The sequence below is a fragment of the Toxotes jaculatrix genome, chromosome 15 (assembly GCF_017976425.1).
Source record: "Toxotes jaculatrix isolate fToxJac2 chromosome 15, fToxJac2.pri, whole genome shotgun sequence".
NCBI lineage: Eukaryota > Metazoa > Chordata > Actinopteri > Toxotidae > Toxotes > Toxotes jaculatrix.
Window position 1 is genome coordinate 20,772,297 of NC_054408.1, and position 19,102 is coordinate 20,791,398.

At 41.0% G+C, this 19,102-nt stretch overlaps 1 protein-coding gene and 1 non-coding gene across 3 annotated transcripts; both read left to right on the forward strand.

Moving 5' to 3' along the window:
• On the forward strand, positions 1-17,543 carry cavin2a (caveolae associated protein 2a). 2 transcript variants are annotated; one of them, XR_005895367.1, is made up of 3 exons: positions 1-697; positions 13,536-15,398; positions 15,456-17,543. XR_005895367.1 is itself a non-coding variant. In XM_041057169.1 (2 exons), the coding sequence occupies exons 1-2, from the start codon at positions 149-151 to the stop codon at positions 14,409-14,411; spliced, it is 1,425 nt and encodes a 474-aa protein (XP_040913103.1). In that variant the 5' UTR covers positions 1-148; the 3' UTR covers positions 14,412-17,543. The 2 variants fall into 2 exon arrangements, 1 of the variants encoding a protein (XP_040913103.1); XM_041057169.1 differs by having other exon boundaries at positions 13,536-17,543.
• A 1,185-nt stretch (positions 17,544-18,728) lies between these two features.
• On the forward strand, positions 18,729-18,810 carry trnas-cga. Its single transcript has one exon. It is a non-coding gene; the product is annotated as a tRNA-Ser (tRNA).
• Positions 18,811-19,102: the final 292 nt, after the last annotated feature.

The following is a 19,102-nucleotide window of genomic DNA, read 5'->3' on the forward strand; positions in this document are numbered from 1 at the left end:
TCAACTCCAAGAAATAAAACACTCAAACTTTACTCCTCAGCTGGAGCAAGTGACAGCAGCATCTGTGCGCCAGTAGAACTGACACTCAGCTGTTTGCGTTTAGGTGAATTATCCCAATCGAAGCGGGACATTTGACCACCTGTGAACCATGGAAGAAGACGCGTCCCACGCCGAGCGCAGCAGCGTTTCAGGCAGCACCCACACCATCCCGCAGCAGCAGCCCGAAAACACGGAGCTCCTGATCCCGAGCTTCAGCCCGTCTTCCGCCCCGTCCTCCCCGACCCCGACCAGCACTCTCTCCCGGCTTGGCTTGAAAAGTCCGACCTCTCCGACCGCGGTCGCGCCGGGCAGCCCGGTGGACCGCGGCCAGGTGAGCGCCATCACAGTCGTGGCGCTGCTGGACAAGCTGGTCAACATGCTGGAGGCGGTGCAGGAGAACCAGCAGCGGATGGAGCAGCGGCAGGCCGAACTGGAGGGAGCCGTGCGGGTCGTGCAGGGGGACGTGACCCGCCTGAGCAAGACCCACATCAGCACCTCCAACAGCGTCAGCAAGCTGCTCGAGCGCTCCCGCAAAGTCAGCAGCCACCTGAAGGATGTGAAGGAGCGCATGGACAAACAGGCGGTCCAGGTGAAGAAGCTGGAGGCAAACCACAGCCACCTGCTGAAGAGGAACCACTTCAAAGTGCTCATTTTCCAGGTGAGGGAACGCGATGGGGCAAAGACAAAAACAACAGTTACAACCTCTTTTTTTTAATTCAAAGTGTTAAAGCCAAAAGCTTTTTGTTTTGTACTGTAGGGACTTTAGAGGGTCACGTCACCGATTTTTACTCATGAAGTTCAGTTTAATGGTCTTGAGGAGAGCTGCTCAGTCTGTTGCAGGTTGTATAATGTCTTCTGTGGCTATGGAGGGACAGTCTGAGACTACCATGTGTGAAGTTGACTCATACTAGACACTAAAAGCCAGGATATTTAAGCTTCTGCTCTTTCAGAAGCCTAATCCTTCCTTTTTTGTCTCTTGAAAGCATGCTACAACTTTATGAAGTTCAGTATGCATGGACTACACCTTTAAGGCAGGATTTATTTTTTCAGGATAGATTTGCATTATGAACTTCTCCTGTGTGTGTGTGTGTGTGTGTGTGTGTGAGTCATATTTGCATTCAGATTTGACTGCATCAGTGGGAGTGTTTGGATGTGTGCACATTTCTTATGTGCCAGGTTGTCAGGGACATGTGATATGCTGCAGGTGAACAGCACTTTATTACATTTTCAACACTTAAAACTTGTTGAACAGGACTTCAGCAGCCTGCCAGCCTCTCAGGGATGTGGCGAGCTGTTTGCTTTTGTGACTGTTTTGTGATATATTTCGAACACACCGCCACTAAAATGCAGAATATAATCTGGTTACTTAATCTGAGTATGAGTTAAAATCTTAACGATGTTCATACACATGTGTTTGAATCTCTTCCCCTTTGTGTGTGTATGTGTGTGTGTGTGAGAGAGAGAGAGAGAAAAGAAGGGTGTGTCTGGGAATGAAGCTATAGAGGATAATAGAGGAGGGCTCAGACTCAGACTCTGACTAGATCTGTTTACACCCCACAGTCATAATTCAGACAGACAGATAGCTTTTGGATGGATTTACCACTTTAACTGCCGCATCACACCTTTGAGGGTAAAACTCTATACTGGCACTGAAAAAGTGATAAACCTTCCAGTATCCCCAGGAAATTATGAGTGGAAAGTATGAGGAATATCCTTACATAACCCATCCCTCATCTTATCTCATCCCATAAAATAGCTGAAACTTTTTCTGCCTAGCAAGTAAAAGATGGACCTTAACTTTAACTTGTATTCTTGATATGCAGGTAAAAGCTGAGGTTATTAATCAAGTGGATGAAAGCTGTTCTATATTATATATTTTGTGTGCATTTCCACTCAACCAAAAAACATGATTGAGGCAAGATCTCAAAGTACACTTTGTGCATGAATAAGTTAATGGTTTTTCATGCTTCTGTCTACATGTGTATGTGTGTGTGTGTGGGTGCGTCAGAGCATGTGCATGCAAGTGTGTGCTCAGGCACTGAAAAGGGGGGCCATTGTTGACACAGCGAGATCCACTAAGAGCTCTTAACCGCCGTTGTTATCTGGTTTCCCAGGTACTGTGGCTCTGTTGTTCAAATGCAACAGGTGCCAAGACCTTACCCTGTACAAGGTGGCTCTTTGTGTATGTGGGCGAGGCACCGTCGATCGATTTAATTGAATCCCTGGTCAATTTTGATGTGATAGAAGGGAGTGATAGTGAGAGTGGACAGTGCTGCTTGTGCTGTTAATGTTTTGTACTTGACCTTTATTATATTAACATTCTTAGAGTGTGTAGGAGTGTACTTTAAAGTTTTTGTATCTGCCATGAGTGTTGTGTTACTCACAGTCCCAGTTCAAAGTGCTGATATGACTGCTGAGATTTTTCCTCCAATTTTCTGTCAAATGAAGAGCAGAGCATTTGCTGATGGGTGTAGCAGGGCCAGGCATGACCTTAAGGGCGTGTGTGTGTGTGTGTGTATGTGTGTGTGTGTGTGTGTACATCGTGTGTGCGTGCAATTCTCCCATTGGATTTTGTGCTGATGTGTTGGGTCAGGTGTATGCCGTTACTGAGCTGGTAAATGAGACTTGGCTTGCCTGAGGCCAGCAGGGAATAAAGAACTAAGTGCAGCTCTTGTTCCTTCCCTTGTGTTGACTCTTTTCTATGTCCATCACTTTCTGCTTCACCTGATCTCTTTTTTTTTTTGCCTCCGGTATTGTGTCTTTTTTCTTGGTTTCCTCCATCCGGTGCTGTGCTCTAATTTTCTTGTTTGACATATTTTGGTTTATGTTCAGATGTCCAGCCATTTCTCACCCTTCACATTGCTCTGTCCCTCTATTTATTTATTTATTTATTTATTTATTTGATCTTTTAAACAAACTCCAACTTGCACATGATCACTTTTTCTGCCTTTGTTCAAGCCACCTGTCCTGGTTCCCTGAAACTACACCAAAGCACATGCTGCACTCCTCACGGTACTCTTTGATAAAGCACATTTGCTATGCGCCCAAGAGCCAAGCTCCCTGTGCCAGCCCTCTAGCTATTGGCTGAGGGGTCCTCCTCCTCCCCCCATTTGACAAAATTGATCCAAAATACTCATCATCCTGTACATGACAGCTGACGTGGAAACACAGAAGGCTTCTGGGTAAACACTCTCTGATGCACAGAGCAGGGGTCTAAAGCAGCTCCAAGCTTTGGCCGTAGTTGGTCAGAAATGACAGCGCTGTCTGCCGCTCCGCTGCGTTCCTGTGCATAACGAGGACTAATGAGGACTTAATTACCGCTGCTTGGGCCGTGTTTGTTTGTTTTTGTGCACCAGTGCTTTTCCTGTCTCCACATGGCCCTCCCCTCTCCAGGCCTTTTTCTTCTGCGCACACACACACACTGATTCACACATGCAGAACGCACACAGTTCCCAGCCATCTGAGAGTCCAGTGTGTACAGTTTAGAGACTGTTTTGGTAATTACTGTTTGGAAAGGTGGAAATATTTTGTGTTGGATTGCATATATTTCTTTTTCTATTATTTGTCACACAGATTAATTTCAAAGGCTCTTCACCTGAGTGTTTAAATATCAACATTCACCCTGGAGATCTTATGGCTTATCTTATTTGCATCACTGTGGCATGCTACACAAAACACAGCATTTTTCAAATTAAATTTCCTGCGACAGAAGCCATTTATTTCTGAGTAGATCTTAATCTCCCCATCTGTGTTTATTTCACAGTGGAATCTCATCACAACAAACAAGTCAACTACAGTGGCAAACTGAATCTGAACGCTGTGAGAATTTAATTTGCACTTGTGGGCCTGATTCGGAGTTTTGCTCGATATTTAGTATTGAGAAGGGAGTTACGCGACTCTCCCGGTGGGATGGGAAATAGGATGTTTGGTGTTTTGTCTGTGCTTTTGAGATCCCTAATCACAGAGAGGCAGAGAGTGACAAAAGTCAGAGCTCTCACACACTGTCAAAGGACTTTCATATCGCAGTGCAAGGAAGGACAAATATCCTCCTCAGCCAAAGTAAACACAGTGACTGCAACGTGCCTTGTTGTAATGGAATTGTTCTTGATTATTGATTCCTTTTGCTTCTCAATTTTCAGTTATACATTAATGAAAGGTTACTTATTTAGTAAGTTACAAGTAATTAATCTAACAAGTCTACTTTCAAGATTGTGAAACTTTTCCATCTATCACTACATCCTCACTTGTCTTTCAGTACAGAGGATGGTTACAGAGGTTTTGAGTGATGAGCTTAACTTCAGTCATTGTCACTTTGTTTGCTTTGCTACCAGTCAGAGCTTTTGTACATTGACACTTGACCAAAGGTTGTGACTGAATCTTAGCTCTCAGCAGCAGGAAGTGAAGCCTTGTTTTTCTGCACTCTGTTCATACTCTAAGATGGAGGACAAACTGGTAATTCAGTTCCCAGCCTCGCCCCAAGCTCTTACCTTTACTGTAGGCTAATGACACAAAGGTGAGTAAGCTGGAGTTAAATAAAACTAAATAATGGTCTGAGAACTTAACAGTGTTCAGGGTCTCATCATGTGCATACAAATCAAACGTGACACAACTGAATCTTTACTACAAGAAAAAACTATCCCTGAAGACAAGAAATAAAGCAAGTGGTTAGAGGATAAACTTAAATATTGAATAACTGAATACTTATTCACCTAGCCTCCTGATGTGTTCAAGGGTGATTAGATATTTGAGTGTTATCAGAGTGCACATATTGCGTGTATTCAGGGAAGAATCCTCCATTATAAAGTTGTATCCATTTCCACAGGTTGGAGCAGGCCACTGGCTGTAGGCTACAGTGGAGATTTTTTGAGTGTCCCTCTCTGGCATTTGATATATTGCACCATGCTTATAGCCCACAGCAGTGCTAGCTGTTTCCAGCGCTTTCAATCACACTGGGCCTATAGGTTATCAAGCTTTAACCTGCACAGATGTTTAAAGTAGCTGGGTAGTTAACTTATATAATGTATATTATGGTAGTTATTGTTACTTATTCCACCATTGCCACTGAGGACAGGGACAAAGTGAGTCTGTTTACTCACTACTAATGACTAAGAACAGGACTAAGCTCGCTACTAAAGCTATTGATGGTCCAACATCTGTAGATCATAGGCTGACTTCTGTTTTCTAACTCTTTCCCATGTTAAATACAAAAAAATACAACATGCCAGCATGGAGGCTTTGGGGCTGTGTAAAGACACCTTAACACAAACTACTTAGCTGATTGCATCATGTCAGTTCAGACAAGTAGCTAGAAGGTAGCTCATTAGTTGTCAAGTGTAAATGACTGACAGCTCTTGGATCGTGAACCATGGTCATAGTATCCAAACTAAACTGGGATGAAGTGAGTTTGCAATAGACCTTTTTAAGGGCAGACATTTTAACATGTCATAGTAGGATAAGTGCAGGTATAATTAACATAATTATCTGTGACTGCATTCATCCAGCCGGTATACTGTGTCTGCTGGCTCTTTGGTGTGGCTTATTGTGACACTTCAATGAGCTGAGCAGTCTGTAATGAACTCAGTTACACCAGCGCTTTTCTACCTATGATCGTTGACTGCATTTACAAGTCTGGACTTTATAGAGAAATACAAATCATTTAGCTCTACCAGTGACCACCAGTGCACAGGCAATGATTTTAACACATTTTGTCATCCGCAGTGAGATTGCAAGACTCCAAAGAGTAAAAATTGTCTTTGTGTTTATAGTCTAACACGGCTGTTCGGCCTTTAAGGCATGTTTTCTAAATGAACAATGAGGTTTGTTTACAGCGTGGCTTCTTGCTTTGTTATCATTCTTATTTTTGCTTTGGGGTTCATTCCTCAGATAATCCTCTGGGTTCTCAGAAAACTGAAAGTAACACAGAAAGAAGAACAAAGGAAAAATGAATATAGAGAGAAAAATGATGGGCAGAGAAAAAAAACTAAAAACTAACCAAAAAATGTGGTCTGTTTTTGTCTACTAATGATAGTAGATGATGAAGAATGAGTTTGTAAAGAAATTATACTTGAGTTCTAACAAAGACATGCATGTGAATGGGGAAGTTTCACCTGAAGTGCTTTCTCTTCTGTCTAAAGTCACATTCAGGTTTGACAAGTCTGTGAAACTGTTTGTGTCTCAAAGGCAAAGAGGCAAAGGTAAGTTGGAAACCGCAGGTTCCAGGTATAAACTACTAGTTTAAACAGCTTTAATAACACAGACAAGTGATGATAATGTTCAGGAGTCATAGTGAGCTTCCACAACAGACCTGCAATGTCTGACTGGGCATGTTAGTTCGGATAGTCAAGTTGTTTAATTTTTAATTTTGTTTTTTTTTTTGTAATTTCCTTTTGCATTGAGCTAAAAGTTAATTGTATAAAAATATGTACAAAAAAATAATGAAAAGACAAATAAAGGTGGTAGCTCTTAAAACAGATTTGTCTACCCAGCATATCCCATGATGCAGTGCACTTCTTCATGACCGCCGAGAGCACATATGTAGCATGTTTGTCATCATGCTGCAGGTATTAATAAGGTAATAGCATTCACTTCTTTTGCACACTTGCTCTCACACTCTCACTTGCACATTTTCTGCTGAGCTTGCTCTATTATTTTTTTTTTTCCACTTGCACAGCATGACACGTTACATGCAAGTGGCGACTTACGGAAGGGATAGAGGAGAATCTAAATGGTTAAAGAAACTGGGAGTTTTGATGCTGGTATCCTGCCAATGGAGCTCACGTTCCTATCGTGTAATTAAAAAAACATGAAACCAGCCATCCTCTTTTGATTCCTATCACCTCCCTTATTTTCTCTGACATTAAACTTCAGGGCTCTGGCTACATGCTCTTTCTTGACTTTTCTGTCCCCAGTGTCCAACCAGTCCCTTCACCAAGGCCACTACATCCATGTCAGGAAAAGGAAAAACAATATCCATTTTGGTCCCCAGTGTTCTGATTTCTCTGCTCTTAAATAAAACATGAAAATACAACATGTCTTGAGATAACAAGATGACTTCCTGGCTTCTTTGCAGAACCTCATGCCCTTTGACCTCCAGGCGGTGTAAACATTTTGACAATTGGTGGTAGCCTTATCAAAAATGCCCATGGTATCTCTGCGCAGTCCTTATCAAACAATGGTTCTGATATCCACAGTTTTGGATTGTGCTGAAGCAGTGTCTGAGGGAGGATCTTGGGAGATTTGAACAAAAGAGCTGAAGGAGATTAGCACAGCCACAGAGCAACCCGGAGAAACTGCAACTGTAAATGTGCAGGAACGTTGTAGTGACTTTGTTGAAGACAACTTTACATCATTCATCATATGAGTAGAGGGATGGTGCAAGACAAGCAGGAAAGTGTGGGTTTAGCCATTAAACTCTGGTTGATGTAGAGGAAGTACAGTAAGTTCCAAAGATCTCAGTGGTCATGTATGAAATTAATCACTGGAATCAACTGCAGAGCTTATACTGCAGGACATGAAACCTGTCATCATCCAGTGCACAGACTGCTATCCTGTAAATTACGGGTTGAGTGAACAAGTTTTTCCACATCCAACATCATCATTTATGTCATCACGAATAATGGCGCCTCACTAGTTTGCCATGAGCTTCACTCTACCAGCATGACATTGCACCAGAATTGGTTATTGTGTTGTGTGATTACACAAGCTCGCAAGGCCAGTAAATATGTCGTGTTTTCTTTTGGTGAGGCAGAAATGGGAGGGGTGCAGTAAAGAATGCCCTAACTTGTTATGCAAAGCTTTATAGGTATTAGGCCAAGAATTGGCATGAAGCTGCTGACGAAATGTTTATGATACTAGGAATTGTAATATATGTCGCAGTGTGAGCTTGGTACGGTGTTGGAGTAAGATTGTATTTTTAGAGTTGGAGTATTGTATTTTTAGAATATTTGTATGTATATTCGTTATTGCAAGGCAGTGTACAGATCCCAGTACACTGTGTACAGATCCCAGTACACTGTGTACAGACCCCAGTACACTGTGTGGAGTGCACTGAGAGTTTATCATGTTTTATTTTAACCCAGTCCCACATCAAATAGCAGAATTCCATTTCCTTTCCTTCCTTTCCTCTTTCCTTCCTGTCCACCGATGACTCTTCAAGCACATTGGGATGTTACGTAACAAGCTGGGTAGGGGTGAACTGTAAAACAACTCACTGCACGGTAATGGGAGGGGTGTACTGTAGTCTCAGTTGGACACTGTACTGTGATTGCTCATTGAATAAATGGACCTATGTGTGAGTATGAGCGTGTGAGAGAGAGGGGGAAGGGAGAATAGTTTAAGTGGTTGTGTTTTGTTGGACACCTTGAATAAGGTAGATTGGATTATAGATAGACAATAAGAAAACTGAGAGAATAAAGGAACAATGGGAAGAAACTGAGAAGAAAAAAGGAGAATATTGAGAGCCAGAGCGTTGTCTTTAGCTCTCTGTTTGAAATGTGTTTGAAAAGTCTGATAATAATCAGTAAAAAGCGTCTTAGGCTGCACATTCTTGAAGCAGCATTCAGTTTGTCTGCAGCCTCTTGTCTCCCTGTTTAATTCAAACTAAGCTTCTTGTCTTTCTCCTTCTGTAACAGAATAATTGCAGGGGCTTGACAATAGCAAAAGCGTGCATGCATGCATTTCTGTGTGTGTGTGGTGGGGATGGTGCACCCTCTCATTGGTGCAGTCCCCCGGAAGCACCTGACTCACTCTGCCAACACACCTGTACCGACCTCGCCTATTAGGATTAAGAAACCTTCATTCATCTTCTGAAGGGCCAGGACAACACACCTGTTCAAACTGCTTACACACACACAAACACACACATAACTGACTACATTCAAAACTACAATACACCGCATAGAAATACAGCATTATGGTTAATATGAGTAAATGAGTAGCTTTCTGTTTTGTTTGTGTGTGTTTCAGTTCTGATGAGGACATTTATAAGGTGTTTTATTAGCACATTCCTGTGTGCATATGTGTCTGCTTTGAGTCTGAATTTAATCTCAAGTGCAGTGGAAAGTGTTACATGATTAAGTTGGTGAGTTGGTTGGACATAGGCTGAAGGGTTTAAACTGTCCTAACAGGGCTGCAGTATCCTCTGTGGACACAGAACAAAAGGAATCCAAGATGGATGGATTTCAGGAACCATAGTGAGTGGACCGGGTGAGGGGTTTGTCATAACCATTCACAACCTTGTCTATGAAATATTTAAAAAGTTATTGCAGTCACTGTTTAGAGAAGATTAGAAAGTTAGGAGTGCAAGGGGAGATAATATAGTTTATGGTATCAAACAGGATTTCTCTTTCTGTAATATATTCGATTAGAGAAGTAAGAAGATCACTCAGCTTTCTCCATGTCTTTAAGGGAACCCATGTTCTCTGAGATGCAGTCTAACTTTGTGTCTTTTGACATTTGCACCTAAAATTCAGAATAGTTTCATTTATCCATGGGGATGGATTTTTTTGGCAGGAATCTTTCTTTTTTAAGTTTAAGCGGAGCCTCTTTATCCAGCACCAAGGAGCACTGATTGTTAAATGATTGGACTAAGTCTCCCTGTTTCCATCCTTTAAAACAATATTGCTGTCAAACAACGTAGAGAAACTAGAGACAGCCACAGCCCCGTTATTAAATGCATTCATCTCTAAGGCTGTCTAATGTTTACCATGCTGACCGTTTTAGTTTAGCGTGTTAGCAGGCTAACATTTGTTGAATAGCACTAAACACAAAGTACAGCTGAGGGTGATGGGAATTAGTTTTGAAGTTATTTGGTCATAAACCGAATGTTGATACTTCAATAAAAAAAAATGTTAACCTCAAAATTCAAGGGATTACCAAAGCCAGCCCTAAATATAACACTGTACATCACTGCAGAAGTGTGCAGATGCCTGTATGCCTGTACTCATACACAGAGAATATAAACAAAGGAGAGAGAACAAATGCAAAAGAAACAGGATAGGGTACCATTACACACAAGGTATAAACAGGAACACACTCGCAAAGTAACATGAGCCTATCTGAGCTTTTGCAGTCAGCAGCGATGCAGTCCTGATCTCTCTCTGTTTGAATAGAGCAGCAGATTCTACAGAACTGACTTGTAAATAAGCTCTGGCTTAGTAACACCTTGCAGGACTTTCAATTAGATGGCAGTTCTACCATGCAAGTGTTGAATGAGATCCTGAGCTCCACTACATAAGCTTTCGTACAAAATATCTTTGAAGTGTGTGCCCTACGTTAGTAAAGTAAACTTGCTGTCACAATAAATTAACTTTGTTTTTTGGTTTGCTCCACATTTATTTTAATTTTCTTTCATCTTTCCCTTTTAAACTGTTTTTTTTTTTCCAAACAATAGCCACTGTCCTACATGGCTGCACACAAATCCACACTAGCACACAGACACTCAAACACACACATACTTACACAAACTATATTACATTTTCAGTGGCTAATGAGTGCTTGCTTAGAGGGTACATTAATTAACAGGGTTCCCAAGAGACAAGTGCCAGAATGTGAGGTCCACACACACACACATGCACACACACACAGCACAGACCTGGGTCAAATGGTATTTAGGAATATTTTGTTTGTTGTAGCTTGCTTGCCAAGATTTTGGCAAGTTAAACTGGGGGCACAGTCATTTCACACTGTTTCCTATTTGGGCAACCAAACACATAACATGATTTTTCACCAGTACAAATAAATAAAAGATGCAGAAAAAAACTGGATGAAGCTGAGGCTGTGAAAAAAAGACTTAATCACTATGTGCGTCCATTTTTCAAAACAAACTTAAGGTGACAACCATTGGAGACTCTTTCTTGTGTTAGTGTGTGTGTCTGTATAAACACTCCTCAATTAAAATTCAGATGTGACACATTGATTTTTATCACCACATGAAACAAACAATAAAACAACTTTTTAAACTGCAGTGGGTCTAGTACAGTGAGTAGTAGGAGAGCTCAGTTCTCATTCGAAGTTTTTCAGATGCTGCCTCCCACATACTCCAGTACCCACACTGATTATATCAAACGTGTTTGAGCCAAATCATAAAGTCAGTGGCATGCCCAGACTGGAGCAAAGGTGTGAAGATTGAATCCTTAGAAACCTTAACATTACCAAACAGCCAGGGAAGATTGGTCTTTATTATCAGTAAACTCTCCATTGAGGGTCAAGAGAGGCCAAATTTTCTGCGATTTTATAATCATGACTGGTCAGATTTAGGTGGGTGTTTAAACCTTTAGCTATCTCACAGTTCGTGCTGATAAAAACTGTTTAACTCTATCTGAATGTACACACAGAGACAGGAGATAAGCATAATGTCTGAAGTAATATCGTCTTACTAGAGACAAGCTTTCTGGTGTTTCTCCATAACCTCTAATGTGTTTAATACAAGAGCTACTCACGTAGGTCCTGACTCTCTGATCTGAATTTGCACAAACATGTCTAGATCCACACAGTGTCTGTGGGTGTGGTGCAGTGTTAGACCAATGGCAAAATAGGGCATTCAGACACTGCTTATTCAGACATGATAGGAGGGACCTGGAGGAGAACAAAACTGAAAGGGACGGATTACAGTTAAACCAAAGGAGAGGTAGTGGTAACCAGAACTGTCCCCCAAGGGGCTACCTTTGTCTTTTTGAATTTCGGGTTACAAACCCACAGTTCATCCTACTTTTTTTTTTTTTAGGATGAATGACATACCTCTAGTGGTTTTTGGTGGTAAACAAGAACTCAGAAATTTTGCGCATACACAAAAAGACAGTTCTTTGATGTTTTACAAGCACTATACCTACAATAAGGAACATCAGAAAAATAATTTAGAATTATTTGGAGTTGACACCAGAGGAGGACCAGTGTATGTAACTTATGAGCCTTAAATAATCAATCCTACTTTAATATATGTTTTGCTGTATATTCTAAAGTTCTAAAACATTTATTGTTTTTTATCTTCCCCTTTACCCCAGAAAACGTGGTCCGGCTCTTAAGGTGGATGTTGTGCCTTGAAGAACATGCTGACAGATTTATTAGCATTAACTGGGAGATACCACACATGCTTGGCACACACCTGAACTGTGAATCATGCCTGCATGTTTGAGATCAAGGCAAGAGGTATCAGGTGTCTGCAAGGTGGTGAAAACAGGATGGTTTTTGCATGGCTCTCCACTTCTTAAAAACTTTTCATGCGCTATGAAATTGTAAAGGTGTCTAAATGGAGTGCTGTAAACTTCTGTGGATTTTTTATGGCGAAACAGTAGTTGGGCATAATCCTGGGTGTTTATTTTTAAATTGCCAGGCAAATTCAGAAAGTAACACAAAAGTTCCATAGGTGGTCGTATGCACAAAACACACTTTGATACTGTCTTGAATTGGGCTTGAATTGGGCTAAATCTTCTTTATGTTATGGTTTTGTGCAGTTTATATATCACGGCCGCGGTCTCAAAGCTCTCTGTACCACATAATATCCTATAGTTGTCACGGGTACTATATTAGTTCATCTCACACATTTGACCCAAATACAACATTGTGTCAGCTTTTTGTTGCTTCAGTTATCTGAAGTTGCTTTTGTCTGACAGATTGCTTGCATAATAGTACAGTCCTTGTATGTACTCTTGTATGGAGTCTTCTAAACCATCTGGTTGGCCCGGTTCTTAAGTATGTGTTAATGACACCCCAAGAAAGATAAGTTGCACCAGTCCCTCAACAACTTATGGAATCCTGTCCTTTTAAGCATCTCTATAATGTCTAAGTAAGAGCTGCCATGCATTCATGGAAATGTAGTCATATTTTAATGCAGAATCATTCTTACCTGCATGGTGCATAGAAACAACAAGTAATTAACAAATTTGTCATTCCAACGTGTATTGAGGAGGTGTGGGGCCTCCATTGGTGCTTAATATTGACATATATCATGAGACAAGACATCTCACATCACAAGCCACTCCACTGTAGATCTGTGAAGAGAGAGATATGAAACAGTGAAAAGGGAGAGAAGTGTGTGACTCCTGCGGAGAAACAGGAGGAATTCTTCACATGTCTTGAGGAAAAAACAGGGGAGGCATGCAGAAACTGGTTTCCTCAGTCCTCAGCAGGCAGACCAACCCTACATGTCAAAGTGTATTAAAAGCAGACATCCATTTACAAGGCCCAGACCATGGACAGAAGTATACATTAACAGGATTTTGGGGAATGTGTGTGTGGATGTACACTTCAGTCGTTGTTGTCAAGAATTCCTTAGAAGGCACTGGAATTGTTGCCTAAAATCTAACTTCTGACTGTAACTAAAGCTGTTGAGGATCATGTGCTAAAATGCATCTCTTAACATGCATTTAAGATACAAAATTTTACTACAATCATTACGTTAGAATTCACTGTATTTCTCATTAAAGTCTGTCATCATTTTTTTATAACTGATCTAAATGACCATCCTTTTCAACATCTTCTTCTGTTCCCCTTTTTCTTAGGAAGACAATGAGATCCCCTCCAGTGTGTTAGTCAAGGACTCCCTCAAGACCCCACAACCAAGCCAGTATGATGCAGAATCCACCCGACCTACTCCATCTATTACAGGCTCTGTTGACGGCCGTGCCCAAGAGGAGGGTCTCCAGACCATTAGCCTGTCCTCAGATGAGGATGATGATCTTGCAACACCCCAGGGGGAAGAAGAGGTGCTGGAGGCTGAGGCCGGAGTGGGTTTGGGCACCTCCTTCACATTTGAGAGAAGGGCTGACAGATTCAAGCGCTCCAGCCTGAAGAAGGTTGATAGCCTCAAGAAGGCCTTTTCACGACAGAGCATTGAGAAGAAGATGACCCAGATCACCACTAAGATTGTGCCGCCGGAAAAGCGTGAGAAAATCAAGAAGAGCCTCACTCCTAACCACCCCAAGAGCCCAACTGCTAAGAGCTCCTCATTCAAAGTGTCTCCCATGACCTTCAATGTAAAGAAGGTCAGAGATGGGGAGGTCCCCACACAAGAGATGGGCTCACCTGAGGAAGAAGCCCATGTGGAGATTCCTCCTCTGGGAAGTTTAGATGGTGAGAATCCCTTGGCGGAGGTGCATACCCATGAAGGCGTGGTGGAGGAGATTCAGGAGACGCTGAGTCCCTCCACCCCAGACAGCATGAAGGCAGAGTTGGCAATCAATGGAGAAGCACCAAGCATTGAGTGCGAGATTAATGGCCATCGTTCTGCTGGCCTGGCAGTGCCAGAGCATGATGAAGATGTTGGCGAAGAAGAAGACGATGAGGAAGAAGAAGAAGAGAAACATAAAAGCCCTGTTGAGACAACAGCAGATGCCCAGATTCCCACGGCAACAACTGCTGTGGAGCAAGTGTCTTAATATGATTTGATTTTATTGAGCATCAGTTCTAATTTCACATTTTTTCTTTTCTTCCTTAAGTTTCTACATTTAACACCCAGCAAGCATAAATCATCCCTCCACTGTAAATAGTCTTCCTAAGCTTCCTTAGGTAGTCCATCCTTGGACCTTTCCTATAACTCCACCTTTGGTTATCACCAGCATCGTCTAAAAACCTTGACACATCTACATAAGCAACAAGGTTAACAGCTACACCTCGCAGTGGAGCCTCACAAAGAGTGCTTTGTAAACTCTCTAGTTGGGTTGTCCAAAGAAAGCAACATTGCATCAGTGCACCATAACTCACTCCATCAACTGATGCCCACCACTTCAACAGCAGCACATCTCCAGGGCGGTGGGCCAACTATCTCCTGCTGTGTTTGTCTGCCTCTGGACCTCCCTTCCTCACTGACAAATAGTCTCTTTGTTCTTTGCGGGTTTTGTGAAAAATTGTAAATCTTTGACAACAGTGGTACTGCCCACAGCCTATTGAGGCAGTGTGTTGCCAGGTTGTGCAACAGTTGGAATGGGCAGTTTCTGGGTTTTCAGTGAAAATGTCCTGGGGTGTTTTGTAGTGAACTGGAGGTTGTTTACAGAATTCGATGGAGCTCTGCTGAAAAAGCTCTGCTGGTCTTAACTAACAGGTGACTGTACTTCAGTAGTCTGAGTGGCTATATATTGTCTCCTGTCCTTCACCTGCAGTTATCAAATTGTACGTTAGTCCCTAGTGAGATCTAGTTCATTATGTCCAGCCTTATCACTGATGACCCACCTAGAGTGCTGCATGAGTTGCATGCAGTACACAGAAATATAGTAATTTGTTCTTGCCAATTGACCACCAACAATTAACGTTTGAATCACTGAAAAGTAGAATAGCATAGAATAATTTGAAATAGTAAAAAATGTTCTTGCAAATAACATTTATTTGATATTCCTAGAAAGATAAAAAGAAATATATGTTTGAGTTCAGTCACACTGATGCAGTGATGTCCTTCATTTGCATCAGTCACACTGATGCAAATGAAGGACATCACTGCAGCATAGAAGCTACTCTAGATGGGGAGAAAAAATATACCACTGACACAAACCCTGCAGGTTTTATTACTGACATGCCAAATGTCCGTTTTACAGCCTTTGTCTTTTCTGCAGGGCAACTTTGTATGTTTATGTACAGGAATTATTTTATAATTTTCTACAAGAGGCACACTGCTCTCTACGTATTTACAGCTTATACATCATAAAAAGTAACTTTATGATGACTGCCTTGAGTGCGTGTTCTTATTCAGTAAATGTTGTATCTTTAAATTTTTGTGATGTGATATGATACAAGGGTGTGTATAAGTCATCTTTTACTTTCAGGCATCCATAACTTGCATGGGGAAATGTTTACTCAGTTTCATATATTTAAAACAAACACAATCTCAAATACATTTACCAGGACACCATCATTGAAGCCCCTCCGCCTGCATACATGCACACACATAATCCTACAGTGCCTTTTACCTTGCACAAGCTGGTACAGTAAATAATCACACGCGTGATGGGGGATGGATTCCAATGTTTTTGTAGATAAGACTGATAGTAAAGCATGCCTGAAGTTTTTTTTTTCTCTTCTGAGGAATTCCTTGCAGCTATCACTTTATGGGGCATACTCAAGATTTGATGCCAACTTTAAAAAGACAAAGAATGTTTAAGTTTAAAAGAGGTGCAAATACATCTGTCATAATCAACTTCATGTTTGGAAGTCACAGCTGGAAGTTTCTATAAGGTGACCTTCCTCTTGTTTCACTTTGTTAGTGCTTTACCAGCATAAGTTACCGATGTCTAAAGCATGACTCCCTAAAAATAATTCAGCAAGTGATACCAGGTGCCAAGGATCCAAATGCTAGAGAGGTCACAGAAGTGGCTAAAGGCAGAGGACAGCATTCCTAGGTTTGACGGATGACTACTGCTCAGCCCATTTTTCATGCTCTTGGCCTGCTTGTTCAGACAGTGCAAAGAGAGGAAGATGCTCTCCGGAGCCACAGGTGTTCTGCCCCTGTAGGCGCTCCTGGGCATGAGCTTGTAGTGGAAGGTGTGGTGTTGAGAAGTTCGGGAAAGGATTTCAGTTGTTGGAAAGGTTCAGAAAGTTGTCTTGGTGGTATGCATATGTGCAGCTTGTGTCTGCAATGCGTTAGACCATGAGAATTTTAATACATTTTAGGGGGCGTAGGAACCAAATGCTGGCACAGCTGGATTGGGAAACCTCTATTTCAGTCACCCCATAGATAGAGAAATCGATTCTTTGCTTCTTCTAAGTCTAAATATGCCCAAAATATTTTATTATATCCAAACTATTCCAGAAAATCACTTTATTGAGGTCTGGTAAACACAGAAGAAATACAGTGCGTGTGATATAAACAAAGCTATTCAATAATACTTTACAAAGGAAATGCTTCGTGTGTTATATAGGTTAACCTGCCAGTCTTCAAAAATGGATCTGTAAGGATAAAATAAACAAACATAAATAATGTTAAACAACTTGTTACCTATTTATATTAAATGGACTTAGTCAGGCTGAGGATTTCTTCTTTCTAAAGCTTCTTTATAAAAATCACATTACTAAAAAAGGATCAAACACTAGGCTTATGTGTGCCTTTTGTCTAATGTAGGGGTTAAAATTTGACTGGCTTTGATGTATTTCTTCTTATTCACGCAAATGTGTTACTTCAGTGATATCTCTGTCTACTCATGATAAAAAAAAATAAATAAATATCTAGAAATAAATATCTAAACATGTTTATGTGTGTAAAAGTCTGATTTTTTTTTTTTTTGAATCGCTATTAAATCTGGATCATAAGCAAGGACCATTATTTGCTTGAAAGTTCAAACATCAGATGCTTAGAGTACAGGTGGTGATATTGTGTTTACTTTCATCTTTGTTTTTTACTTTTTAGCCTGTTGAATCAGATAACCACTTAAACCAAAGAAGCTTCCTTCACAGCAGATTCCCTGCCACGAGAGTGTTTAAATGTACTCCTACTGCCACTTGTTTCAAGCATCTTGTAAACGTGCAGGAATTTCCTTTCAAATTTTAGTATTATATACATCAATAAAGACTTTATAACATTTGGATTTCGTTTGTGGTCTATATTTGCAGCTCCACAGGGTAAGAGGAGGTGAGTGATTGTCACACATTTCACATGAATTAGATAATAGAAGTTAATGCCCTGGGCCTCATACTTGTCATGATCCTGGTTACTCATAAGCTTGAACTACTGTGCCCAAGGAAACATATAGTTACACTGCTGTAGGTTGTGGTGTTGTGGTCTAATAAACCTAACTGGATGAGTAGTCTCAGCGTAGGGAGTGGTTCCGTTTTCAACTTTTTTACATAGCACAGTTTATGGATTCAGAGTGCTCTATATAAAATCAAGACAGGTGCTAGAGTCAGAGTCACTATGAAGGACTGTTTCACACAGCTTGAAAAATAACATTTTTGTTTCTTAGCCTTGCACTTTACAAGTAGCTGAAGTGCTGTGTGCCTGTGTTTTGTGACCTGTCTCCGTTATTTAAGCCTCTGCCACACCACTGTGAAGGTAAAAGAAATTTAAAAAATAAAAAAATAAAAATCAGCAGTAACCTTCCTTTTCAGAAACAGAGTTCAGAGAAACTTGGTTACTCTGAACACTTATAGCAAACACCACAAACTGTTTCCACTGAAACTGCGACAGGTTGTTCTGTGGATTATCCAGAAACACAGTCTGTGTCTGGTTGAAAAAAAGAAGTTATTGATGTATAATTTAAATGTTTGTAGTTTCTTATATTTTGTGTGAATAGGTTCTTTGACATTGGAACTGTCTGCAAGTAATTAACGACCATATGCAAAAGCAAACACGCATTAAAGAGAAGTGTCCAACAATAAAGAGCATGAATCAAAACAGACTGTCCATGATACTACTATCGTTTCAATTAAACACGTGAAAACACGCATAGCAGTAAAAACAAGAAAATGTGTTTCTCATCCAGACGCTGCATAATAGTATACCAGCGTGTTATGTGCCGGTTGTCTGCAACAGAATACAGCCGAGGTGTTTTGATGGTGTTTGTCTCCCTCTCATGTCCGAACCATTGACCGGATTTACGCCTGCGCCCTGTGCTTCTTCTACTAGATTTGCCATTGTTATTACCGATGGCACTTCTATAATTAGCAAGTTAGCAATCACAAATCCCCGCAATATCGTAGTTTGGACACCCAGACACACTGTATCGTTTATTGCACTGATAAAAACAATTGTAGTAACACGCAAGTGATGTAGCGTCACGGTGGCCGAGAGGTTAAGGCGTTGGACTCGAAATCCAATGGGGTTTCCCCGCACAGGTTCGAATCCTGTTCGTGACGGCAAATCTTTTGTTTGTCAATTTCCACATTTGTTATCAAGACAGGGCAAGCCGGAACCTGTGGATTTGTAAGCGATGTAATGTGGTAACGAGTTTTACTCGTTAATAATTACGAACCAATTGGACGCATTTTCGGTCCAATCAGTGTGAGCGTCTCTAAGGCCATAGATTGGATATCGAATATATATAAGTAACAATTAGTAGCGATGGCATAAAAATAATGAATAATGTGACTACATATGAAAAACACACCGTATCATCGCTGATATTTAAATCTCAAATAAGTTCTCTTA

Excerpts from the sequence above, each read along its gene's own strand:
- cavin2a (XM_041057169.1), top strand. The coding sequence starts at position 149 with ATGGAAGAAGACGCGTCCCACGCCGAGCGCAGCAGCGTTTCAGGCAGC. Across the intron at positions 698-13,535 it reads TCAAAGTGCTCATTTTCCAG|GAAGACAATGAGATCCCCTC; the intron begins GTGAGGGAACGC and ends CCTTTTTCTTAG.